Source organism: Microtus pennsylvanicus, chromosome 1 (assembly GCF_037038515.1).
Source record: "Microtus pennsylvanicus isolate mMicPen1 chromosome 1, mMicPen1.hap1, whole genome shotgun sequence".
Classification (NCBI taxonomy): Eukaryota; Metazoa; Chordata; class Mammalia; order Rodentia; family Cricetidae; genus Microtus; species Microtus pennsylvanicus.
The window spans coordinates 61,348,722-61,375,594 of NC_134579.1; the positions used below are offsets into that span (position 1 = coordinate 61,348,722).

The window sequence follows — 26,873 nt, forward strand, 5'->3', positions numbered from 1 at the left end:
CCATGCTGACCTGAGAAACCATCCCCAAAACAGCCTTTAAAAAGGAGAGAAAGAGGGAGGGGAGGAGAGGAAGAAGGAAGAGGAAAGCTTTTATAATGTTTGAGAATGTTGGGGAATGTTTATTAAAGTGGTTTAGCGGATTCTAACAATAAAATGACTGCATATAAGCTAAGTCCTTAGAAACTGATTTTCTTTAAGTTTCGGAAAAAAGATATGGAAAACAGACAGTGAACCCCTACAGCGTAATTGGAAAAAGACAGACAGGGCAGGTGAGATGGCTCAGCAGATAAAGGTGTCTACTTTCCAAATACCCACGAAAATGGCAAACTTGTAAAAACAAAGAGGATTCAAACACCTCATCCATCTCTACAGCAGCATCGACTAGTACAAATACCCTGGAAAAGGTCGGGCGTTACTCAGTGTATGGAGACAGACATATTGTGTGGGTAAGAAATTTCAGTCATAGAAGACGGAGGTGACGGTGCACTCCTTTAAGTGCAGCATGCGGGAGGCAGAGACAGGTGGATCTCTGAGTTCAAGGCCAGCCTGGTCTACAGAGTCAGATCCAGGACAGCCAGGGCTACACAGAGAAATGCTGTCTGGGAAAAAGACCCCGGTACTAGGAATACAGTTTGGGGTTAATCTAAATTTTCATTTAGAACAAGGATCATCCATATCCCCCCCTCAATAATAAGACACAGCAAAGAGGAGGAGGATGCTCAGAAACATAATGATGGGGAAGTATAGTGTAGAAGGATGCACACTCACACACACTCATACACAGACACATACTCACATACACTCACATACACACACATACACACACTCACATGTACACACTCTCCCACATACTCACATACACACACTCACATACACACACTCACATACACACACTCTCACACTCACACACACTCTCTGTCACACACACATACACACTCCGCACACACTCTCCCACACACTCACACACACACTCTCTCTCACACACATACACACTCTTGCATACATTCACACGCTCCCACACACTCACATAGACTCTCTCTCACACACTCACTCACATACACACTCACATACATACTCTCAAACACACACTCACACACACACTCACACACACATACACACTCTCGCACATTTACAGACTTGATATCCTCAGCACAAAAACTCTGTATCAGAAATGCTGGAATTCTATAAAGCCTGTATTTGATTTGTGTGGAAATTAAATTGGGAAGCCCCACACCATGAAACTTTGCTTCATGCCTACAATTTCTAAACACGCTGTGTATAATCACCTTCAGGCTACGTGGCTAGGTGTGTATGAAACATACGTGGACTGAATATTTAGACCTGGCCTAAAGGTACTGTATTACAAATATAGAATACCCCAAAGCCCCGAGTCTGAAAAGCTCCTGGCCCCGGACAGTATAAAGAAGGAATACTGAATCTGTACTCGGAGGCTTCAGAAGCAGGCAAATGTTCAGAGATGCTCTTGGAGGGAGCAGAGTTGTAAGCTGAGGTCCCCGAGCCAAATCCTAGAGTCTGTTTGTGCCATGAGCCACAAGCGGCTTTGCATCTTTTAGTAATCAAAAGAATAAGGTTTTATTACATGAATTACATGAAATTTAGATTTGTGCCCTTGGTCAAGGGTCAGGTGTTCTCTGTGGCAATTTATGAGCTTCAACAGCAGAACGTGGCACTGGTGTCCAAGGCTCAGGACCTGCAATGTGCTGTTTGACACTTGAGAAAGCCTGCAGACCCCTAGAAAAGTCATAAATGCTCATCACAGAAGGCAGCGGGTGTGGAGTCAGAGGGGAGGGCCTCACTGGGGAGGCGGGTGGGGAGGGAGAGTCGAGGGGTGTGGAGCCAGAGGGGAGAGCCTCACTGGGGAGAGAGAGGGAGTGTGGAGCCAGAGGGGAGGGCCTCACTGGGAAGATAGGTAGGGAGGGAGAGTCAGAGGGGAGGCCTCACTGGGGAGGTATGTGGGGAGGGAGAGTCAGAGGGGAGGGCCTCACTGGGGAGGCAGGTGGGGAGGGAGAGTCAGAGGGGAGGCCTCACTGGGGAGAGAGAGGGAGTGTGAAGCCAGAGGGGAGGCCTCACTGGGGAGGTGGGTGGGGAGGGAAAGTCAGAGGGGAGGCCTCACTGGGAAGATAGGTGGGGAGGAAGAGTCAGAGGGGAGGCCTCACTGGGGAGGTAGGTGGGGTGGGAGACTTGCAGGGTTCATGGGTGGAGGCCACAAGGCACTTACCTCAAGCTTATTCTTAAAACAGTTTACATTGATTTCATGACATTTTCTAATCTGTTCACTATAACTCAAAACTGTGCTTATGTTTCTGCTATTAAGAAAAGGAAATAAATGAATATAATCTAACCCTATATGAAGAAGTTTTTAGGGGCTGAGGGAAACTTTAAACGTTAAAAGACACGTGACAAACAGGGAGAAATGTAATACAGGCCACAGAGTTAGCCTTCCTAACAAAGAGCTTCTAAAAATTGAAAATAACCTGAATGGCAGAAAAAAAAATACAGACATCTACAAAACAGGAAGAGATAATCAACTTCATTCACGATAAAGGGAACACAAATCTTGGTATCCTCAAAGGTCATTTCTGCTGTACACTGGCAAAACATTTCACTTAACAATGAGCCAGAGAAGCTGGGTGGTTGTGGTGCACCCCTTAACCCTAGCACTTGAGAGGCAGAGGCAGGCAGTAGCAGACCTGCTACTTCGGAAGCTAATTTAAGTATATAGTTTTTTTTTCAAGAAGGAGTTTGAACACAAGTAACCCATGTCCATGCTGCACAGGTGAACAATAATTCCCCAGAAGTCATGGGTTAGTGAACAAAAAAATGTAAACAAAACTAAATCCCTTTGACCATAAGTTGCTTTTGGTCATGGTATTTTACTACAGGACCAGAAAAGTAACCAATAGAGTCGGTCAGGCCTGTGGCTGAAGACACACCACATCTGGGTTTCAGGACATAGAGAATAAAGTTGGAGCTAATCTCAGAACTTCCTACCACTAGCATAGTGCCAAAAGATGCTCTGCAGGCTTCTGGGAGAAAAAAACTTATCAATGGTATTGCCTAGCAGTGAACCCTAATGTGACCATACAGAGATATATGCATTGGAGCCATAGTGGCATGGCTGCTATGGAGGTTACCAACCACTTTCTGCCTGGATTTGAGGACTGCTCCACATAGTAGAATTTAAGTCTGGCACTTTAAGCTACTCAAAAGCCAATGGCTGGGGAAGTCATAGGCCCTAAGGGGGGGGGGGGGACCTACTGCTGTTGTTTTGATAAACAGACATGTTGTCAAACTGCCTTCTAAATATTTATTTTTAGGTATTGGTGCTGCTCTTAATCTCAGTCAGAGAAGCTTCTTTCTGTAGTGGGCAGCAGTTAACGCGGAGACACATAAACATCTGTGACTATTAAGTGCTCAGCCCTTAATGGGACATCAATACCAACCATTACCAAGCTACGAGAACATCTTAGAGAAGGAGGTGGAAAGAATGTAAGAGCCAGAGGTTGGGGAAGAGGGCTGTGTATGTCATCTGGACCTGGCATGGCTGTGACACTCGCCATAGTTGTGCACAAAATGAAGTCAATAAGACCAGTCAACATTCCAGCAGACAGCACTCCCAGGACTAAGAGGAAAGGACATGAAATGGGAGGCTTCTCAGGTGAGGGGAGGGAGAGAGAGTTGGAGGTGGCTATGAGCAAAATACATTGCACACATGCATGAAATTTCCAAAGAGTAAAGAAATAAAAAAAATTATCACACACACAAAAATTTACTCAAAGCATCTGCCAATACAGATGTAAGCTATACACATCCAGTTGTAGCAGTAGGAATTACCCACTACAGCACTGTTGACTGGAAGGCACTCGTGTATCCGTCAACAGGGAACTGACTAAATAGACTAAGTCGCACCAACATAGAGGAAAAAGAATGAGGAAATCCTCTTTACATTAATATAAATGATGAATTTATAAACTACATGAAATTTTTAAAATGCAAGTTATGAAATAAACAATATACTGAGAGAGCTGTCTGTTGTGTGGAATTAGAAGCATTTGTTTGAAAAACAAATGGGGAGCCTGAGGAGATGGCTCGGTTGTGAGCCGAAGGAGATGGCTCGGCTGGTTCTGCCTGCCACATGACCGTGAGGACCTGAATTCAGATCCCCAGTGCCCATGTAAGCTGGACATGCAGGCTTGCACCTGTCGCCCAACACAGGCTGCTGGTGGCACCAAGATGGGATCCCTAGAGTTCACTGGCCAACTTCCATAGCTGTATCAGTGAGAGACCGTGCTTCAAAAAATAAAGTGGTGTAGCTAGAGAGATGGCTCAGTAGTTACGAGCACTTGATCCCTTCCAGATGACCTGGTTTCTGTTCCCGGTGCCCATTTGGCAGCTCACAAGCATTTGTTACTCCAGTTCCAGGTGATCTGATGCCCTCTTGTGATCGTCATGGATACTGCATGCAAGTGGCACATAGACATACACGCAGACACAACACACACACACATATATATATGTATTTTTATAATAATTTTTAAAGTAAAAATATAGCTCAGCATGGTGGCACACGCCTTTAATCCCAGCATTTGGGAGGCAGAGACTGGTGGATCTCTGTGAGCTCTAGGTCAGCCTGGTCTACAAAGAATTCCAGGACAGCCAGGGTTGTTACACAGAGAAACCCTGTCTTAATAGGTAGGTAGGTAGGTAGGTAGGTAGGTAGGTAGGTAGGTAGGTAGATAGATAGATAGATAGATAGATAGATAGATAGATAGATAGGTAGATAGATAGATAGATCACAGAAAACACATGAGGTTGATCATGTATGATATATACTACATACGCAAACACACACACAGACAAGGGTGCATTCAGTTCCCACAACCACAAAAGAAGCAAAGAAACAAACAGAAACACAAAAAACCAACAACAACCGTGAAAACCTAGGGAAACAGTGCCTGAAGGACAAGGCTACGGTTAGGACAGTAGGCAGAAAGGTTCACAGAGGAGAGATTCCCAGTGGACACCATTTATATAATTTCTAGTTTTGAATTCTGTGTTCACGGTACCTCATTAAAAAATAATAAATGAAGGGCTGGGATGATGGCTCACCACTGAGAGCACTGGCTGCTCTTTTGGGGGATCCCGGTTCAATTCCCAGCACCCACTTGGCAGCTCATGACCTCCTATAACTAGTTAGGGAGTTAGTTGCCCTCTTCTGATTTCTGTGAGCTCTAAGCATGCGAGTAGTACATAGTAGCACACAAAACATGCAGACACATAAAAGTAGAATAAAGGTGTCTGATATATCAATGTCTGATCGTGAAGTAACAACGACTGCTCCTCCTGGCCCATGTCCACTGGGGATAAGAAACAGAGGGAGCTGTGGTTATGAGTGCCTGCATGCTCAGCCCTCAAGTAGTAGAGGCAGGAGGATTGTAAGTTTCAAGCAAGCTTCTTTCAAGAAATAAACAGGGCTTACTGAGGTGGCTCAGTGGGTAAAGGCACTGGATGCTAAGCCTGATGACCTGAACTTGATCCCCAGGTGGAAGGACGTGACTACTGACTCCAAAGAGCTGTCCTCCTGGCCACACCCACATGTGTGCGCTCTAGCACATGCTCTCCCCACCCACCTCTCTCCCCCCCTCTGTCTCTCTGTCTGTCTCTCTCTCTCTCTGTGTTTCTCTGTCTCTGTCTTTCTCTCTCACACACACACACACTCACACACACACACACACACACACACACACAAATAAATAGAAACATGCAGCCAGAGAGTTCTAGCAAATTTTGGTGATCTTGGGCTATACAGTGAGACCTTATCTCAAAAATCCAATATGGGGTGGAAGAGGAGAAATTACAGGGGATGAGGCTGAAATCAGAAAGGACTAAGAATAGAAAAACAAAGTATACGCCTTTAATCCCAGCACTCGGGAGGCAGAGGCAGGCAGATCTCTGTGAGTTCGAGGCCAGCCTGGTCTACAAGAGCTAGTTCCAGGACAGGCTCCAAAGCTATAGAGAAACCCTGTCTCGAAAAACTAAAAAAAAAAAAAAGTATAGGCCAAGTGGTGGTGGCATACGCCTTTAATCCCAGCACTCGGGAGGCAGAGGCAGGCAGATCTCCAAGTTTGAGCCCTGCCTAGTCTATAGGGCTAGTTCCAGGACAGCCAGGGCTACACAGAGAAACCCTGCCTCAGAAAAAAAAAATAAACAGACAGACAAACAAACAAAGTACACCTTATAAACCACAATACAGAGAAGTGGGATTCCCAGCGTCTATTTCTATTGGTTTCTAGGAAAGTCTCTTTTGTCCACCCCAGCCATCCCTCAATCAAATTATTCAGGATCAGTTACAGTTTGGTCCATGATGACTCACAGAGAGCCCAGAGCCCAGAGTGTGGAGCCTCATCAAATAGCCGCTGCTGCCGTCACCTCCGCCATTGTCATCATCACCATCACCATCACCACCAAGAACAACACTATCACCACCACCATCACTACCATCACCACCAAGGACAACACCATCACCACCACCATCACTACCATCACCACCAAGGACAACACCATCACCACCACCATCACTACCATCACCACCAAGGACAACAATATCACCACCACTACCACCATCATCACTACCATCATTGCTACCAAAACCAACACCACCACTACCATCACCATTACCACCCAGGACACACTGAGCCTGTGGCAAAGACAGAGCTGCAAGGGCCTGCTCTCCTAAATGAGAGATTCTTTTATGCTAAACTTGGAGGGTCTTGGATTTGTTTTTATTGAGGGAGAGGGCTCTGTTGGAAGCTGGGTGGCTATGATATGTAAGATGCTTTATTTAAGTAACCAGCTAACCTACCCAGGGACAGAGCTGAAAGATACAGCCCTGCACTCCACTTTGCCCCACCCCAGAGGGCAGAGACACATATCAGAAAAGCCACGAGAGGGAGGGATGGAGGGGGAGAGGAAGGGAGGGACTGTTGGGGGAGGGAGAGAGAGAAAGAGAGAGCTCCTGTAAACAAATGAGTCACTCACCCCTTGCCCCAGAGAGGCCAGTACGGGAATCACTTTCTCCTGGGCGATGCACTGCAGGATCCGGGGGGCTCCATAGAGTCCCCCCATACAGGAAGCCAGGGATGAGATGTACAAGCCCAACAGGAAAAGGAAGCCAACCAGGGACACCTATGTGAGGCAGATGTTCCACCATTACCACAGGCTGATCCTGAATGTCCCTCTGTGCTAGGGCCTGCCCTCACCCCACCCCAGGACGGCACCTACTGAACAGTACTGGGACTGTCAAAGGCAGGGCCTGGTGGGAGTTTTGAGCCCTCCAAGGGGATGGTGAGGTCTCAGGCCCTTCTTTTGCTTTTGAGAAGACGGTTTTGCCGTGCTACAGGCTTGTAGTCATTGCCATTGTAGCCATCTGGCTTGCCTACAAGAGGCCCAAAACAATGGGTCACGAAATAAGACTCCCCCACCAAACCAAAGCAAAATAAGACTTCTGTTACAGTTTACTTATTTCAGTGTGGAGATGTGTGGGTGCATCCCACGACAGGCATGTGGAGAATAAAGGAAAACTTGTAAGAATTGGTGCTCTCCTTCTACTATGTGGGTCCTGAGGATCAAACTGAAACCACACGGTTTGACTGCAAGTGACTCTTTACCTGCTGAGCCATCTTACCGACCCGAACTTTCGTCTTTATAAATCAGCTATCTCAGGCATTGTATGATAGTGACAGGAATCTTACTATTATAATTATTCAATGACCAACAGTGTTTTTAAAGAAATTTATGAATATTTACTATTTATTTATAGGATTCTCTGTGCTCCCTACACCTTGCAGGTCAGAAGTCAACCTGGAGCATCAGTCCTCACTGTCCACTTTGAGGCAGGGTCTCTCTCTTGCCTGCCTCTGCACTGTGTACTCTAGGTTAGATGACCTGCAAACTCCTGGAGGGTTCTCTTTTCTCCTCCTCCCATCTGGCCGCAGCTCAGATCACAGACATGTGACAATTCATTTGGCTTTTCACATGCGTTCCAGGGATTCCAAATCAAGTCATCAGGACCACACAGCCAGAGATGAGCCTCTGAAGTCTTCTAGGGCCTAACTCTGGTGCTGGCTAAGTTTGTTGGTTTGTTTTGTCCTCTGAGACAGTCTTGTTGCAGGTCCAAACTGTCCTTAACTCACAATACCCCTCCCCCACCTCCCAGGCTCTGGGACTATAGGCATGCTGTGCCAGTCAGACCACGCCTGGTCCCTGGCATACCTTCCCACTGTCCAGCTTCCCCCAGCTCAGCCTGGAGGCTAGAGTCCCCATTCCCCCGCCCACTCCCCTTTGCCCACCATTTCATGTTAGTTCATATCTCATATGGACTACATACTCGTTCTCAAATTGGCAGGCATGGGATTCATCTCCGTGCCTCTTGAACCACCTGTTTCTGGGCCCTGTTCTTAGCATTTCAGATTCAGAAGGTGTTGAGGGGGGCCTAAGAATATGGATTTCCTGAAGGTTCCAAGGTAATGTTGAAACCAATGGCTAGAAACCACACTTTGAGAACTAGGGGCTGGCTAGGAGTCCAGTTGGGCTCTTGCATTTTCTAAGTGATGCCCTAAGTCCCTGCCAGAGTGACAAACTGAACCTGGATCCTAAAGCCCCAACTACAACTCCTATTGGTGGATAAACGGACCCTGCACAGTTCATGACTTCCCCACCCCACACCTGCTGCACAGCAGTGTTGGGACCACATTCCCTAATCTGCTTAATCTTCAACACTGGGCATCAAGAATCAGTACCAGGGGGCTGGCGAGGCGGCCCAGTGGTTAGAGTGCTTACTGCTCTTGCAGAGGACCTGAGTTCAGATCCCAGTACCTCACATCAGGCATATAATAACAGCCTGTAACTCCAGTACCAGGGGATCTGATGCTCTTTGGCCTTCACAGTCATCTGGGTGCACATAAACTCATTTGTATACACACATATACACATACTTTTTTAAGGTGATGGCACACAGCTTAAATCCCAGCACTTGGAAGGCAGAGGCAGGCGACAGAACTCTGAGTTCGAGGCCAGTCTGGTCTACAAGAGTTAGTTTCGGGACAGGCTCCAAAGCTACAGAGAAGCCCTGTCTTGAAAACAAAAACAAACAAACAGGCTCAGTACAAACCCCATCTCCTCTATGAGATATCTCTCATCATGTCTCCTCCTAACAGTGGCTGTTCCCCAGTGTTATGAGGCATGAGGACAGGACAGGCCTATCACAGTCTCCTTTATCTGATGGAGGAGGGTCATCTTTCTATCTGTTGTTTCATTGGTTAAGTAATAAAGAAACTGCTTGGTCTCTGATAGGACAGAAAATTAGGTAGGCGGAGTAGACAGAACAGAATGCTGGGAGAAAGAAGCTGAGTCTAGGAGTCGCCATGATTCCCCCACTCCAGACAGACACAGGTTAAGATCTTCCCTGGTAAGCCACCTCGTGTGCTACACAGATTATTAGAAATGGGTTAGATCAATATGTAAGAGCTAGCCAATAAGAGGCTGGAACTAATGGGCCAGGCAGTGTTTAAAAGAATACAGTTTCCGTGTAATTATTTCGGGTATAAAGCTAGCCGTGCAGGCGGCTGGGAGCTCGGGTGCCAGGAACATAGCCCGCCGCCTTATTACAGCATTTATCAACCTGCTGTCTTCAGGTAGGCAGGCCTCACGATCTTTCACAACAGTATTCTCAGTGCCCAACAGAGGTATATAAATGGTGAATTAATTAATTAGTTGATGTAATCCACAACCCATACATTTTACAGGGGTCAAGAGGCAGAACAAGAGAGAACGAAGCTGTTCCTGTTGGTGCCAACTCGCAGAGGACCAGCGCTGCTGTCCACGACCCTGGGCGAGCCATGAACCCATCTCACAATCCTCATCTGGACTGCAAGAAGCCTCTCTTTTTGTGTAACCGGCAGCCCCTCCCTATACTGCCTTACCTCAGACATAGTGACTCGAACTGGGCACTTCAAGTGCTCATTTGCATAAATATGACCGATGGTTAGATGGAGCTTTCAGCTTGGTCACTTACAGCTTTCTAGATGAAGGTTCTCCATCTCCCACCGCCCTGGTCAGCTTCAGGAGTCAACCTGACACAATCCAGGGTTATCTGAGGAAGTCTCAAGTGGGGGCTGCCTAGATCAAGTTGGCCTGTGGAAATGAGACATTTTCTGCATTGCTAATTGATGCAGGAAGACCAAGTCCACTGTGGGCAGTGCCATCCCTAGGCAGCTGAGTCTGAGCTGCATATGAGAGCTATCTGAGCAAGGCAGCAAGCAGGGTCCTTCCATTGATGTCTGTTCCAAGCCCCTGCCCTGGCTTTCCTTGCTGATGGACTGAGACCTGTAGGCCAATAAGCCCTTTCCTCCCCTATTTGCTTTCGCTTAGTGTTTTATCATATCATAGCAGTAGAGATGCAAACTAGAACATCAGTGTCTCATTACCCTGCTGCAGCAATGCACTAAGTCCTCATGGTCAAGTCACACTGAACCCAAGGTCCTGGTTAATCTACTTCCTGTCTCACAGATTATCACTAAAATAATCTGATTGATAAACCCCCGTAACCAATCTGGCTTCTTGATTTGAAAGCACTTACGAACAACAATCAGGGCTGCTGAGAGGCTCAGCAGATAAAGGCACTTGCTGTAAGCCCAGCCACCAGCTTGATCTCTGGGACCCCCAAGTGGTCCTCTGACCTCTGTGCATGTGACCCTCTCCTTAGAAGTAAATTGAAAAGAAATGAGTCTATCTGCAGGGCACGGGAGGTTCACAGTCTCCACTAGGAACAGTCTGGCCAGGGCACTGTCGGTACCCTGCATCCTCCATCCTGCACCCTGCATCCTGCACCCTGCATCCTGCTGATGGTCCTCACCATCTCGTTATTATGGCTTCTAGTGTCCATCAACCTCATCTCTGTCACATGACCTGTTAAGGCTGCAAAGGGGCATCAAGAAACGGTTTGGCCCTTTGCGCTTTTGAATATTAAATGTGGGTCTCATAACCAGCAAAATGGGAAGTAAGGCAGAGTCTAGACAGAGTCAGTGTGGCCCACTACAGAGCCATCTTGTCCTTAGTTCCTTGTCTGTTTTTCCCCGCTCACCAGCATGGTATGGTCCCAGTTGGGTATCCTTTGCCCCATGTTTCAATGCCATGGGGTTTCCAGGCTTGTCCTCCCCTTCTCTTACCACCTTATTGTTAGAAACCACGGTTAGCAATGCTTCCCATCACTTCATGCACTCTGCTACCATTTTGCTTTTCTCTCCCCTGAGGGAGAGTGCATCAGGCTCACGGTTTATCTCACCTGCGAGCCCTGCACTCCTTAGGAGTACAGCGGAATCGTATCTCAGCCTCTACCCTCGGCAGAGGCTGGCATTACTGAAGCCTGAGCACTTGACAAGGTCTGAGCCCTGGCTAGTTTACATAACTGTTAGGGAATCTGCCTCTGTGAGTGTTTCCCCAGCCATCCTGAGAGGAAATATCTGTAACCTTGCTTTGCGTCTTCTCTGCCAAATGCATCCTACGTTGTCGACAGAAGAAGAAGAAGAAGAAGAAGAAGAAGAAGAAGAAGAAGAAGAAGAAGAAGAAGAAGAAGAAGAAGAAGAAGAAGAAGAAGAAGAAGAAGAAGAAGAAGAAGAAGAAGCTGTTTTATCAAAAAAAAACCATTTTAAAATGTTAACTCAGTGATTCTCTTTCCTGCCCTGACCTGAGAATCACCCCAGGGACTCTGACTCAATGAGTGCTCAGCAGACACAGCTACTGATTTGTAAAAAGCCTCCCAGGTAACTCTAATGTGTGCTCAGTGTGCATGGCTGGGCACAGCACAGTTCATCCGTTACCCTCACTCCTGGAGGACACGTTTCATAAGGCAGGCATGGATTGTCCTTCAGAAATCTGACCGCTTCTTACCCAAAAGGCTAGGAAATCATCCTTTAGTGTCTAAGGAGGACAGGTTCTGGGACCCCAAGGATATCTGAATCTGGATGCTCAAGTGCCTGATATAAAATGGCAAAATATCTAGCTATAATTTACCTACATCCTGCTACATACTCTCACTCACCTCTAGATTACTCTATGTAATACCTAACGCTAATGATTGAATTTGTTTGGGACCAATGAAGAGAAAAGCTGTCTTAAGAACAGATGCAGTTGGGATCAGGGTGTTAAGATAGGGTCTTATTATATAGTTCTGGTTATCCTGAAACTCACTATGTAGACCAGGCTGGCCTCAAACTCACAGAGATCTGCCTGTCTCTCTCTCCCTAGTGCTGGGATCAAAGGCGTGCACCACCACACCCTGCAATTTTGCAATTTTTTTTCTAAAACTGTTTTAATCTAGGGGTTGAATGTAGAGATGTGGAAACTGGGAGTCCAGAAGAATGTATGTACGCAGGCATGTGCATGTGTGTGTGCATGCCTCTCTGTGTGTATATGTGTGTGTGCATAGGTAATATTTTTCATCTAAAGCATGTCTTCCACCGGAATGAGACTTTCTAGTCTGCATGTCTCCAGTGCTGGCTGGGCCTCAGGAACTTGGTCAGTGTCTGGCTCCATGATCTCTGTAACTGGTGACTTCATCCTGGGCTGCCTTCCACAGATACACCCTGGGATTCCTGCAGAACCTTGGGCTGGGGTTGGAGCGGGGGTGGCCCAAGCACAACAACTAGTTTGCGTTCTGGGTTTAGAATGGTCTGCTCACTTACTACTTTTTATATAAAACTATTATTCATCTAATTTTGTAAATGAGCTAAAATGCTGGCCCTTACATCGAGATAAATGATAAAATTCCTACAATTCACCTCTTTCTCAGCGGGATCCTAGCTTTTCTTTTACAGCCATCATCCACCCAGGCATCGACTACGGTTACTGTGGCTCAGCAGGCATCGTAGATATGTTCAGGACTTGTTCCCAGCTTTGTTCTCAGCTCCCACAGGGCCTACCCGTTGTCACATTAATGTTGTATTGAAAGCTTGATAAACATATCGGTAGACATGGAAACGAGACCTTATTTGGAGCAAATGTGTGTCAATAATTCTTAAAAAAAAAAAAAGGCAACATCCTTGCCAACGCTACCTCTCTACAGGATTATACGGGCGCAAACAACCCTAAATTATATTTTGGTGATGATGGATGGAAGTAATTCATTCATTGCAGATATTACATATGGCTCTCTGCTCCTGACCGTTACTCCTGGTGTCCGCTTTGTTCAGCTACAGTAGGACTCCCCCACTCTGTTTGCCCCATCTAATTCCTGTGGCCCCTGGATGTTACTGTGGAGGACACCGCAGTGCCCCCACACATTCGGGTGAACTAAGAAGGCAATGCCTCCACACTGCCAAATCCTGCCTCTGCTTGATAGCCAGTTCCCACAAAGAGGCACTGGGCTTTGCCTCTGAGAGGCGGTGCTGCCTGTGATGTGAGCAGAGGAAGGCTCAGCTGGTGGGGGGCACTGTGGTGGGCACTCGGCAGATGCTCCAACCACTCCCCAGTCATGGGCTCTGTCCATCCCAGGCACAGCATACAATAGTGAAATTGCCATGGGCTCTTACAATCCCTCCTCGATACATGAAGCCACGACCGACCTAAAGGTTTAGGGTTGACTCGGGGGACTTCCATCTATAACAAAGACCCTTCGGTGTCTTCTTCCTCCTTCACTTGCTCTTATCCTGTGAACTGGCATCTCAGGGTTCTTGGCCCTCTTGGCCTGTTATAAACACTCGCTTCCTGGAGTGAGTGTTTATAATATAATCTATTCCCACAATACTGCTTTTAGGCAGGTCCTCTGTCGCAGAGAATAATGGGATTGACCCCTTTCTAACTGGATTAAACACAGAGGTTGCAAGGTGGGGACAAAGTGTCCCTAAGATAAAATATCTCCTCGTGTGAGGGGTTAAAATTTAATAATTTCCTGCCGTGTCTCACACAGTAATTTAAAGGCTATTTCACAACTGCCACATACAGTAAAACATTTGAAGAAAGCAGAAGCCAGGGGAAAGTTCCTCTGGCATGGGAAAGCTGGGCTGGGGAGACGAAGAATTAGAAATAGAGCAGAGAGGCTTCAGGAAAGCCCAACAGACACAGGTCAGGCACCCATGGTAAAGGTCCGAGGGAAGCCAGCAGCCACCCAAGGGAACTGTTTGATGGAAAGCCCTGGGAGGGGACACAAGTCATAGAGGAGCGTGTGTCCGAAGCCAGCTGCTCTTTGTCTACGGGTGACTTTGAGGAACTCTGGCAGATGCAGCCCAGCCTAAAACCAAGACTTCACTGAGATGTGAACCTGAGCTACATCAGGACCATGGGCCATCAAAGTAAGACACCTCTACAAGCTGAAATTCTCTGGGCTCTGGTGGTAAGGTCACATGGCCCAACCAACTGGCTGAATGTAGGGTTTGCAGCTGCAACAGAGTCAGATCCAGAGAGAGAGAGAGTGGGAGAGAGAGAGAGAGAGAGAGAGAGAGAGAGAGAGAGAGAGAGAGAGAGAGAAGGGGAGGGGAAGGGAGGGGAGAGGGAGAGGGAGAGAGACTAGGGAAGAGAGATGTCTGGGGAAAGATCCTGTGGAATCTTTTGGGAAGAGGATGCTGACATGCTCTTGCAGTTTTCCCTGCTGGTCCACCCCTGTCCACTCCTGCACTGCATCTGCTAAGAACCAAGAACAGTCACTTGCTTTTCTTCGTGGGCCTTTCAGTTGCCTATCCCAGCAAACGGTTGGGTACCCTCCAAAGCCCGTGCTTCACTCTCCACCCTGGCACATACATGTATGCACACACCCTACCCACCATAGTCAAGCCTGCATAGAGAGTGCTGCCAAAGGGCATTGCCTACCTGTCTCACCACCCAAGACAGGCGGCATTCCCAAGAGAGTTCCCTCTGTTGGGGTTCATTACTGAGTGAGGACCTTCAGGCTATAGGTTACCGAGGCTATAGCCCGTGCCTCTGGAGGTGTTTTTGACCTGTGCTGTGATTGTCTTCCTAGGTGACAAAGCCCCTCCCATGTCCACACTGAGCTTTCCCTCCAAAGTAGAGGAAAGTGAGCCCCACTCCAGCGGGAAATGTCTCCCTCTCTCCAGACCAGAGTCTCCACTGGGTCAAGGAGAACCGTGGAGGGAGCCTCTAGAGAGGAAGATGCTTTAGCGGCAGGCGGAACAAGCCAGCAGCTCCCCCCACACACACAGCTGCAGATAAGCAGCAAACTGGTGTCCTAGCGAGGCCTCCTTTCAGACCTCAGTGACTTCCTGTGGCTTTCAGTTTCTCACCTGCGGCCACGCTTCTCAGTCTACCCAGAAGAGGCCGGTGAAGGTCAAACTCAAGATGAAGCCATGTGTGTGCAAGTCTGCGTGAGTGTGTGAGAGTGAGTGTGCGTGTGTATATACATAACTGAGGACAAACGTTCCTTCCCTGAGATTTGTGGCTCTTAGCAGCTCTCTCCTGACCTGAGCTCTTCTCTCTTCCCATCCTGTTTTTGTACCAAGGTCATGACCTCTGAAAACAGGTGCACCTCTACTGGAGTGTAAAGAGACCCACGTGACTGTGGAGACCAAACTGGAGCACATCTTTAAAAAGCAAGTTGTGCCTCCTGCGGCAGGTTTCAGCCATCACTGGCCCTCTGTGCCCGTCACACCAGAGGATAGTGCTGGAGCTCTCAAGAGACCCTTCCTAACTGGCCACCATTCTCGGGAAATGACGGGAATTTCAGAGTCTGCTCTTCCTCCATGAACTTGAGGCACAATGGGAGTTTTAGGGGATTTTTGAGAAAATCTTATTCTTGTGAGTTTAAGCCATGCCAAATAAGCATCCTTGGTGTCACATGACCTCCAGTCTGTAAATGAAGCTATGGAACTCAAGGAATTCACTAATCTGGCCCAGTATGAAGCCCAGAAACAAAGAGGTTACAGCCGGACCAACCCAGAGTTGCTGAGTTTCGCAGGGGAGCCTGCCTGCCTCCATGTCATGCCTGCGCTTTATTGCACCCCTCTTTTCCTCCACCTCCCTGCTATTCACTGCACCCCTTCCTTCCTCCCCTCCCTGTTCACTGCACCCCTTCCCTCCTCCCCTCCCTGTTCACTGCACCCCTTCCTGCCTCCCCTCCCTGTTCACTGCACCCCTTCCTTCCTCCCCTCCCTGTTCACTGCACCCCTTCTTTCCTCCCCTCCCTGTTCACTGCACCCCTTCCCTCCTCCCCTCCCTGTTCACTGCACCCCTTCCCTCCCTCACCTTCCTTTCATCTTTAGGGCAGCACTCGCAGGTAGCAGCTGAAGCTACTGGCAAAAATATAAGAACTGTGTAGATGGGAATTTAAAGTACAGAATTCTTCTGTCTGCTCTGATATCCCCGTCGTCCATGTGTGTCTCTGTCTCCCTCTCTGATACCCTGCCCCACCACCGCCATCTCTCCTCACGTTGATCACAAACAGGCACATGTGAGTATGTGGCAGGCAGAGGTCAACCTTGGGTGTTGGCCTCGGAAGCTCTCCACTTGTTTTCCATGTGTTTTAAACTTACATTGTGTGTGTGTGTGTACATATGCAATATTTACACCATGGAACATGTGTGGTAAGAGAACAAATCCTCACCTTTCTCCTTCCATCATGTGAGTTAGGAGACATGACTCAGGTCGTCCAGCTTGGCAGAACCAACCTTAGCCTGCTGAGCCTTCTTTCTGGCCTTCCTCCTTGTTTTTCTGAGACAGGGTCTCTCACTGAGACCTGGACTCACTAAGTAGGCTGGACTGGTTGGCCAGAAAGCCCCAGCGATCTCCCTGTGTCCCCTCCCCAGTGTTAGAATTGCAAGCATGTGTCAGTCAGCACTGCCAGCATTTTACATGGATCCTGGGGGCCAGCTCAGGGCCTCGCGCTTACACTGTGAACATTTTACCAATGAGCTGCCTCCCCCACCCTTTGCCTTGATTTCTTTACATGAAAAATGACCTGACCCTATTTTCTGCATCCGTGTCCCTCTCTGGATGCTGGAATGTGGGGACCATCCTAAGGATCCGTGGACAGATGCTACACACTTTCCACATGCCTGTCCTCTAGACCCTGGTTTGGTCCTGGGCTGCAGACAACACGTACTCCCAGACAGAGCTACCGTTGTGTGTTCATGGGACCAGCCCTGCAGATTGAGCCCTTTGGGGAACATAGGAGGTACCCACCTTCTCAGCTATCAGAAAGTCAGAGCGGAGGGCCTCTCGGGTGCAGATGGCACCAAGCAGGAAGGCAAAGACAATGTACAGAAACCACCTGCAAAACCCAAGAGAGAGAGAGCTGCCATCCAGTCCAGCCCCAGCCCAGCCCAGTCCAGCCCCGACCCAGCCCCAGCCTCGGCTCCAGCCCACTGAGCCTGTGGGAACCTGTGTCATGAAAGGAGGCCAGCCGTGACACCACAGAGCTAGCCTGGGAGGCTGCATGCTGTACTCTCTCTCCTCTGGGACCAAGGGAGTAGTGTTTTTATTCTTATATTACAGAAGGATGTTGAGGTGGGGAAATGGAAAGACCAGCTACCAGGACTTGGCCAGGCTGACCTGCCATCCCCCAGCCCATCCATCTTCCTCCAGCGGAACTACCCAGTCATCTCTTGGACCTCTGGTCTCTAGACCACAGACAACAGGTACTTAGTATTTCATCAACTTGGCACAAGCTAGTGCCATCTGGGAAGAGGGAACCTCGACTGAGAAAATGTCTTTGCAAGGTTGGGCTGTGGCGTGTAGGGGAGTGGGGGGTATTTTCTTGGTTACTGGCTGATGGGAAAGGGTCCAGCCCACTGTGGATGCTGCCATCCCTGGGCAGGCTGAGCATGGGAAGCAAGCCAGTGGGTACTGCTCCTCCATCCGTTGTCTCTGCTTTAGTTCCTGCCTCCAACCTGACTTCCCTCCACAACGGTCCATAAACTTTAAGTTGAAATAAACGCTTTCCTCCCGCAGGTCATGATGTTTTACCACAGCAACAGAAAGCACACTAATACACAGAAGGGGGAATTAAAAAGCAGAGCCAAACGTGGCTCTGCCACCAAGCTGCCCACTTATGGCAGAATTAGTCACATGATCCTGAGATCCACCCCTTCCCATCTGGGCAATGACAGAATACACCATCTAAAGCCGGGCAGGCTGCTCATGTGGAACCTTCTTCCTCTTCCTCCCCAGCACCCGCTCTTTCTGTCCTCTTCATTTTCTTCCCAGTGTTCTCTCGTTTTACACACATGGCCTGGAGCCCCGTGCCTGGCTAGTAGCAGCGGAGTTGCTGCAGTAAGCGTTTGCAGGTGAATACTTTAGTATGTTTTAAAGGACTGTAGTATACAGGCACCGAGAGCTTCTCATATCAGGGCTCTGCCTGTGCCTCACTGCCTTCCCACATCTCTCCAGTGAGGGCCGAGCAAGATGCATCCTTCTGCCCATACCGAGGAAATGGCAGAAGACTCTAGAGGGTCAAAAACAGCCCAAGGCCATGCCACCGTCTGCTGGTGAGAGCATCACAGTGGGAACAAAAACCCCAGAAACCAACAACCCTGGGGGAGCAGGAGGGAGAGAAAGGGACCCATCTCTGAGCCTCTGCCACTCATGCTAGCAGGCAGTATCTCCCTCCATTCATAAGGTGCACACATGCAGAGATACCCACACCTACTCAAACACCTTCCTACGTACATACTCACACAGTCACACACACATGCGCGCGCACACACACACACACACACACACACACTCATGGAAGCTCAGAAAGCTGATGAATGGGATGCAGACGTTAGTCTGTGATTGCAACATGCTTCATCTCCATGTTCCCACCATGACCCTGGGAACTCAGTGGTTAAAAAAAAAAATCCCCAAGTTCAAAATGAGGGTGGAGAAGAGACAGGGTGGTTGCAGGGGCAGGGGTGGTCAGGGAAGGATTTGGTTTGTATTCCTAACCTTCCTCCTCTAGAAGCATTCTCAGGCAGCAGCTATAAAAGGACAGTGTCTGAACCCAGCAGACGTGAATTTTCCAGCCCACCGAGTGTAAAAAGGAGGATTGGAATATGAAATAGGTTGATCCCAGCCAGGGCACTTTCAAAACAAAAGGGGAGTCCCCTCTTCTGCCTGGGGTTTTCTCTCCCAGTTTCCAGCTCACACTCATTGCTGAGAGGGGGACTTACGAGATGCCGACAGCTGCCAGGGAGCCTAGAGGTACGCTGGCCGCGGGCTCCCTCAGGTCTCCTCCCATGTTGAAGCCAGCCATGACTCCTGAAAGACACCCAGACGAGGGACAAAGTGAGGCAGGGTACTCTGTGAAGCCAACAGCTCTCCCCAGGGTGGTCCCTTCCTCTCCTGGGACCCTTTCCTGGAAACTGCCATCTGCAGCAGTGCGAGCAGGGCCACGGCTCCATCTCCCCTGGCAACTGGGGAGACCTGTGCAGGGCGGTGAAAGGGGCCTTTGTGGAGCGCGCTATGCTCAGAGGAAATCCCTCCGAGCTACAAACCACCTTATCACTCCCTGGAAAGCACCAAGGATGAGGGAGGGGTGTTCAAAGCCACACAAAGGTCCTGATGCTGCACGCTGAGCTCCATCTGCTTAGCGGGGACAATACCAAAAATGGCGCGACAGGAGCCAAGGGCCTGCAGATTTCTTCTGCCGCCAACTCTTTCACTGAGGGTTCAAGTCCTCCTAGGGTCATCAGCCAGGACAGAGTGCCATAGTCACAGCTCCTGACCTATGAGAGGGCTCCAAATGACAAAAATCTGTGTCAATCTCCTTTATCTTTTGTTTGTTTGTTTGTTTGTTTTGGGTTTTTGTTTGTTTGTTTTTTGTTTTTCAAGACAGGGTTTCTCTGTGTAATAGCCCTAGCTGTCCTGTAACTAGTTCTTCTACAAGTTCTACCAGGCTGGTCTCGAACTCACAGAGATCCACCTGCATCTGCCTCCCGAGTACTGGGATTAAAGATGTGTGCCACCACCACCAGTCTCCAAGCACACCAACGAAGCACTTGATAGGAAGAGGCAGGCGGATCTCTGTGAGTTCGAGGCCAGCCTGGTCTAAACGGCAAGTTCCAGGACAGCCAGAGCTACATGGTGAAAACCTGTCTCAAAAAACTATTTCCCCCACCCCACAAAAAAAATAATGAAAATTAATTCATCCATCATGGTGAGGAACCAATAGCACAGCTGGGAGAAGATATTTCCGCTCCCTAGACATATGCAACAGAGCAAAATGTTTTGAAGTGGAATGAGGGCACAACTCCATGTGATGGGACATGTGGCCATAAAACTGACGCAGCAGGCGGCCCTGAAAGAGATTTTAGTGGACTCAGGGATGGCGTGGGTCTGATCCCACCACTGTAGACTGGCACTCTGTCTGCAGGGCTGGATAAGCGCTTTGTGCAAATTTGCTTTTGGTTTAACCCTTACTACAACCACACCAGAAAAGGGGAATTATTCCCTTGTTTCATGGAAAAGCTCTAGAGAAGTTGACTGAAACAGCCTAAAGGCTCATATTTGGTAACTGGCAAAGCCAGGTTTCAGCCCAGGTCTGATTCTGACACTTCTAATGTCTCTGCTTTGATGACACCTCAGGGAACCCAGGAGAAGCAGAGCAAGTGAGAGTCTGGGGCCAGAAAGCTAGAGGGGGGCTATTTCAAAAGAACCCCGAATGTGGGACCAAGCTGGGCTCTACACACATTTTGTCCCAGCGATTCCACCACTGACAGTTTACCCAGATTGCCAGAGGTACTATGTAGTCCATCTTGCCCACTTGGCACAGCCTAAGGTCACCTAGAAGAGGGACCCTCAATTGAAGAACTGTCCCAATCAGATTGACCTGTGGGCACGTCTGTGAGGAATTGTTGTGATTGATGGGAGGTGGGGCGGGCCCAGCCCACTGTGGGCTAGCAAGCAAAAGTCAGCAGCATTCCTCCATGATCTCTCATCCAGTTTCTCCCTCAGCTCCTTCCTTGCCTTCCCTCATGATAGACTGTTACTAGAATGATGTACCGGTCAGTTTTCTGTCAACTAGAGTCATTGAAGAGGAGGCACCACAGTTGAGAAAACACCTCAGCAAGAGCAGGCTGTTAGCAAGTCTTAATTATTGACTGAAAGGGGGAGAGCCCAGCCCATGGTGGGTGGGGCCACCCCAGGCTATTGGTCCCAGGCTCTATAAGAAAGTGAAAGCAGGTTGAACAGCCCTGGAAACCAAGTCAGTAAGCCTCACTCCTCCACAGCGGCTCCTGCCTCCAGAATCCTGCCCTGTTTGAGTTCCTGTCCTGTCAAGACAGTGAAATGGACGTGTAAGCCAAACTTCCCTTCAGAACTGATTTTTGGTCATGGTGTTCCATTGTAGCAATAGACACCCTAACTAAGACATCAAATAGACCCTTTTCTCTTCCAGATTTCTTTTGGTGGGAAAGGTTCCTATCAGCAACAGATAAACTAGAACATGTATGGGGAAAGGCGTAGCCAACAGGTTCTGAACAATCTCACGTCCGAGACTAGAGGACTGGCTCAGTGAGTGATGACGGCATGCCTTTCGATAACCAGGACTCAGATGACACAGGGCAGGACCTGCTGTGACACAGGACGGTAGGTGAAGCTACTGCTTACAGAGGCTTAGCAGAAGAAACGACCGACATATTCCCGCTGTTATCAGAGAGGGAGAGCAGGGTGGAAAAGGGGCTCGGTCCGTGAAGTGCTGGCCATGTAAAGAGTAGGGCCTGAGTTCGAGGCCCCAGCGCCCACATAATCAGGGAACGGTAGCATATGCCTGTAATAGCAGCCCTGGGAGGTCAAGACAGCACCCCTGGGGCTTGTGGCCAGCCAGCCTAGCTGAACTGACAAGCTCCAGGTTCAGTGAGGAAACCTTGTCTCAGAAAACAGGATGGAGAATGCCAGGGGAAGACATACAACGTAGTCCTCTGGCCTACACACACACACACACACACACACACACACACACGGAGCTAGAACATGTTTACAAATATTAATCATATTTTTTCGGCATGATGAAAGAACATTTTTCTTTTACAATTTGTTTTTGTTTTATAGTAACCATTTTTATCTTTTGTTTATTTGTTTTGACAGGGTCTCCTGCCCAGGCTGACCTTGAACTTTACGAGTGTAGAACCTTCTCGAACTACTCATCTTCCTAACTACATTCCTAGTGCCGAAATTAGAGGCTTGTGAAGCTTGTGCCACTGCACCTTGGTGCATGGTGCTGATGCTCCAACATGGGGTCCCGTGCACACGTGGCAGACTCTGTCAACGAAACTGCGTCTAAAGCTCAAGACAGTTTTCCAATATGGGGAAAACAGGGTTAAAAATGACCTGGGGGGCCATTCCTATTCATTCCCCTTCTCCTGGAAGGAACTATTAAAAGGCTGTTGGCGGGATTAATAAGTGTCTGTATGCAAAGAGAGTGCATCTACGCTGAGAAGACAAAGTCTCCTGTTTGGGACACAGAGATAATCAAAAGCAGCAGCAAGAAAGGGCTGGAAGAAGAGGCGGCTTGGGAGGGTAGTAGAGTAGCTCAGTCCTTGGTCTGAGGACAGCCAGGCTGCCGGTGTGGCTGCTGCACCCCAAAGGCAGCTCTACCTGTGAATCAGCTGGGCACACAAAGGCTGCACCTACCCTCCCACCCAGCAGGAAAGCGGAACTGGACACCCTACAGCCCAAGAACCCACACAACGACCAGAGCCCACCACCAGAGGTGGGCGGAGAACCACAACCAACAAACCGAAACCTGAACAGATACGGAGCAGCCCCCAAGGACGAAACACGCAAATCATAACTGAGAGAATTGTGGAGAAAGCACTAATTAGTAGAATAGCTCCAGACACACCCAAGAGCAATAGGCTTCCAGAAAAACAAAATGCTGAGAAAAAATTCCAACAAGAAAGAACAATTAGAAGTTAAAAATATGATCATCAGCCGGGTGTTGGTGGCACACGCCTTTAATCCCACCACTCGGGAGGCAGAGGCAGGTGGATCTCTGTGAGTTTGAGGTCAGCCTGGTCTACAGGAGCTAGTTCCAGGACAGGAACCAAAAGCTACGGAGAAACCCTGACTCGAAAAATATATGATCATCAAAGTTAAAAATGCCATAGATCTGTGCTGCGAGATGGTTCTGTGGATTTGGGCTTTTGCTGCCAAGCTCAATGACCTACGTCTGATCCTGAGACCCACATGGGGGAATATACAATTAATTAATTAACAAATTAGTTAATTAAATATAATAAATTTTAAACGCTGTAGATCTGAAAAATAAAATTAAGTGTATGCCCAAGCATGTAGGATAGAAATAGCGAAAGGTTGGACAGTTCAGGAAATCAGAGAGAAACCTTGAGGTAACAATAGCCAGAGAACAGAGAGATAACAGAAACAGAGAAGAAAAGAGAATTCCAGGTTTAGAGATAGAAGTTTTCCCAAACTAAAGACTTCATTCCCACTACTTCCCAGCACAAAGAATGGGGGAAATCCACACCTAAATACACCATCGTGTCATTTCCAGAGAAACCCAAGTGCTGCCGAGGAAAACAAAACAAAACATCCTTAGTCATCAGAGAAATGCAAATCAAAACAACTCTGAGATTCCATCCTACACCTGTAAGAATGGCCAAGGTCAAAAACACTATGACAACTTATGCTGGAGAGGTTGTGGGGAAAAGGGAACACTCCTGCATTGCTGGTGGGAATGCAAGCTGGTACAGCCCCTTTGGATGTCAGTGTGGCGATTTCTCAGAAAGTCAGGAAACAACCTTCCTCAAGACCCAGCAATACCACTTTTGGGTATATATCCAAAGGATGTTCAATCGTGCCACAAGGACAGGTGCTCAACTATGTTTATAGCAGCATTGTTTGTCATAGCCAGAACCTGGAAACAACCTAAATGCCCCTTGACCAAAGAATGGATATGAAAAATGTGGTACATTTACACAATAGAGTCTACACAGCAGAAAAAAAATTGTATCTTGAATTCTGCAGGAAAATGGCTGGAGCTAGAAAACATTATTTTGACCCAGACACAGAAAGACAATTATCACATGTACTCACTCATAGGTGGTTTTTAAACATAAAGCAAAGAAAGCCAGCCTACAAACCACAATCCCAGAGAACTTAGACAACAATGCAGACACTAAGAGAGACTTACATAGATCTATTCTACATGGGAAGTAGAAAGTAGAAAAAGACAAGATCTCCTGAGTAAATTGGGACCATAGGGACCTTGGGGGAGGATTGAAGTGGGTAGGGGAGAGGCGGGGAGGGGAGCAAAGAAAAATGTAGAGCTCAATAAATATCAATAAAAAAAATTAACCTGAAAATTAAAAGCCTACCCACATCGGGCTTCTCAACAACACTGAGTTCTAAAAACACTAATTTTGAAACTTGTCGGGAAGATTGTTTTTAGACTAGCATTTTGGCCAGGTTATCAATTAACAGGAAGTTAAGTTAAGTGGGCAAGAGCTCAGAAACTTGAACTTCCCATATCACCCCTGAGAAAGCTGGTAAAGTTTGTGCTCCTGCAAAACGAGACCGTCAGCCACAAGGCAAAGAAGGCAGCGGTAGTCATCCTAGGATTGGCCAGGTGGTGGTGGCGCATGCCTTTAATCCCAGCACTTGGGAGGCAGAGGCAGGCAGATCTCTATGAGTTCGAGCCCAGCCTGGGCTACAGAGAGAGTTCCTGGACAGGCTCCAAAGCTACACAGAGAAACCCTGTCCCGAAAAACCAAAAATAAATAAATAAATAAATAAATAAATAAATAAATAAATAAGATGAAAATAAGCTCAGGATTGACATGAAGCCCAGAACAACGGGCTGACAACAGAGAGAGGAGCCAATAGGGACCGTCCATGGTCACACACACTGATTAAGTGCTGTGTGGACTGCTTGCTCAGCATCAAGAAAAAAAATATTGGGCTGGAGAGATGGCTCAGAGGTTAAGAGCATTGCCTGCTCTTCCAAAGGTCCTGAGTTCAATTCCCAGCAACCACATGGTGGCTCACAACCACCTGTAATGAGGTCTGGTGCCCTCTTCTGGCCAGCAGGCATACACACAGAGTATTGTGTACATAATAAATAAATATAAAAAAAAAGAAAAAGAAAAAAAATATTATTGAAAATCTAGGAAAAATAACAAAAAAAAATCCAAGGTCTAAATACAAAGAAAACTAAGATGTGATAAGCACTGGAGGTAAGAAAGCTGATTCATTTAGCCTTATTAAGAATATTTTGTACACGGCACAAAGACCATTTTGGAATTGCAGGGGATGCAGAATTCCAGCCGCCAACTTGTCTGTCCTTTGCAAACAGCTACCATAGAGTCACAGGCTCCGCTCGCTGCTTTTTTTAACCCCTGAAACCGAAGGCAGAGGGAACATTGTGATTACAAAGCAAATGACTATTACACACTGTGGCAACGTGAAAGTCAGGCTCCAGCCCTCTGACACTAAAGGATCAGTGGCGAAGGTCCGTACTGCCCAACCATGGCCACCCAGTCTGACTTCTAAAACCCACGGAAAGGTGGAAGGGGAGAATTGACTCCACAGAGCTGCTCCCTGCCCTCACAGGCATGCAGAGGCATGTGTGCCCACACACATTAATAATGAGTAAAATAAAACTTATAGATGAGTTAGAGAGGACCCACTAAAGTCACCATTATCATGGAGAACACAAAAACCTAAGTCTCACTCAGAGTCAGTGGCTATAATTTCCTCAACTTCCGAGAAAACTTGGAACATAATTCAAGTGTATGCATTTTGGTTTAGCCATTAAAGCAAGCAAGGGAGAGGCTCAGAAAATACTAATAGCGCAGCTAAAATAAATCTTAACTAAATTTATTTTGTCATCAGGAAATTGTATTTCTAAATGTTTACTAGAGAAGAACAGTGGACTGGTGAGATGGTTCAGAGGTTAAGAGTACTGACTGCTCTCCCAGAGGACCTGGGTTCAATTCCCAGAACCCACATTGGTGGTTCACACCCATTAGTAACTTCAGTCCCAGACGCCCTCTTCTGGCCTCCATGGGTACTGCATATATACGGTGTGCAGATACACATGCAGGTAAAACACTCATACACAAAAGAAAGGACAAGACATTTCCTGCAATATGGAGCAGTCTGTTTCCATAATTCCAGTGACTGTTCATTGGTAACCAGAACACAGAAAAATGTTTGGCGGGTGGCAGTGTGTGTGTGTGTGGGGGGGGGTGACACTATGTTTATTCACTGAAAGTTTAATTATTCATGAGATTTGATCCATTCATCAATTTACTATAGATTTCCTGATATTGCCCAAAATGTCAAATGTAAAAAGCCCAGACATATTCCCTTAAAATAAAGACAGTAATTAAAGTACTCAAATATTTTATACACAATATCTATAATGACAAAACAAGAAATCAGATACAACCCAGAGACTCTAAGCTACCTGACCAAAGGAAGGAATAAAGAGATGTAAACTCAACGTGATAACAAGGATTTAAGCGCTTGAAGTCATCAAGGTAACCAACAAATAACTTAGAAACTTTATCAAAATTGGGGAAGTGGGTAGGGGGCGGTAGAGGTATCTTAAATTCATATTTCCCAGCATGCAGTTAGTGTCTAATGTCTGCTCTGATTAATCGCGTCATGGGTGTGAGAATACTTTTTGTGACGCACAGCTCCAAATCTACCCAGTGTGAACACACAGTGGTGGGCTCTGGGTGTTTGGAGGAGTAAGAGGGGGCTGGAAGAGCATTGCACACACAGAGACACGAATGTGCACAGATACGGCTCAGTCATATGCAGGCACTAGTGCCAAGTCCTGTTGCTGAGGCTCAGCTAGAAAGCTGAGGTCCTCCTGCTTGCTGCCAGATCAACCTGACGTCAAG

General features: G+C 47.7%; 1 protein-coding gene across 1 annotated transcript in view; it reads right to left on the reverse strand.

Annotated features, from left to right (window-relative positions):
- Slc12a8 (solute carrier family 12 member 8) overlaps positions 1–26,873 on the reverse strand; it is a 161,708-nt gene that overhangs the window by 42,378 nt on the left and 92,457 nt on the right. Inside the window, exons 6-8 of the mRNA XM_075955462.1 lie at positions 19,176–19,263; positions 17,206–17,293; positions 7,060–7,206 (exon numbers count right to left, since the gene is read on the reverse strand). Coding sequence (XP_075811577.1) covers positions 7,060–7,206; positions 17,206–17,293; positions 19,176–19,263 — 323 coding nt within the window. The remainder of the gene's footprint in view (positions 1–7,059; positions 7,207–17,205; positions 17,294–19,175; positions 19,264–26,873) is intronic.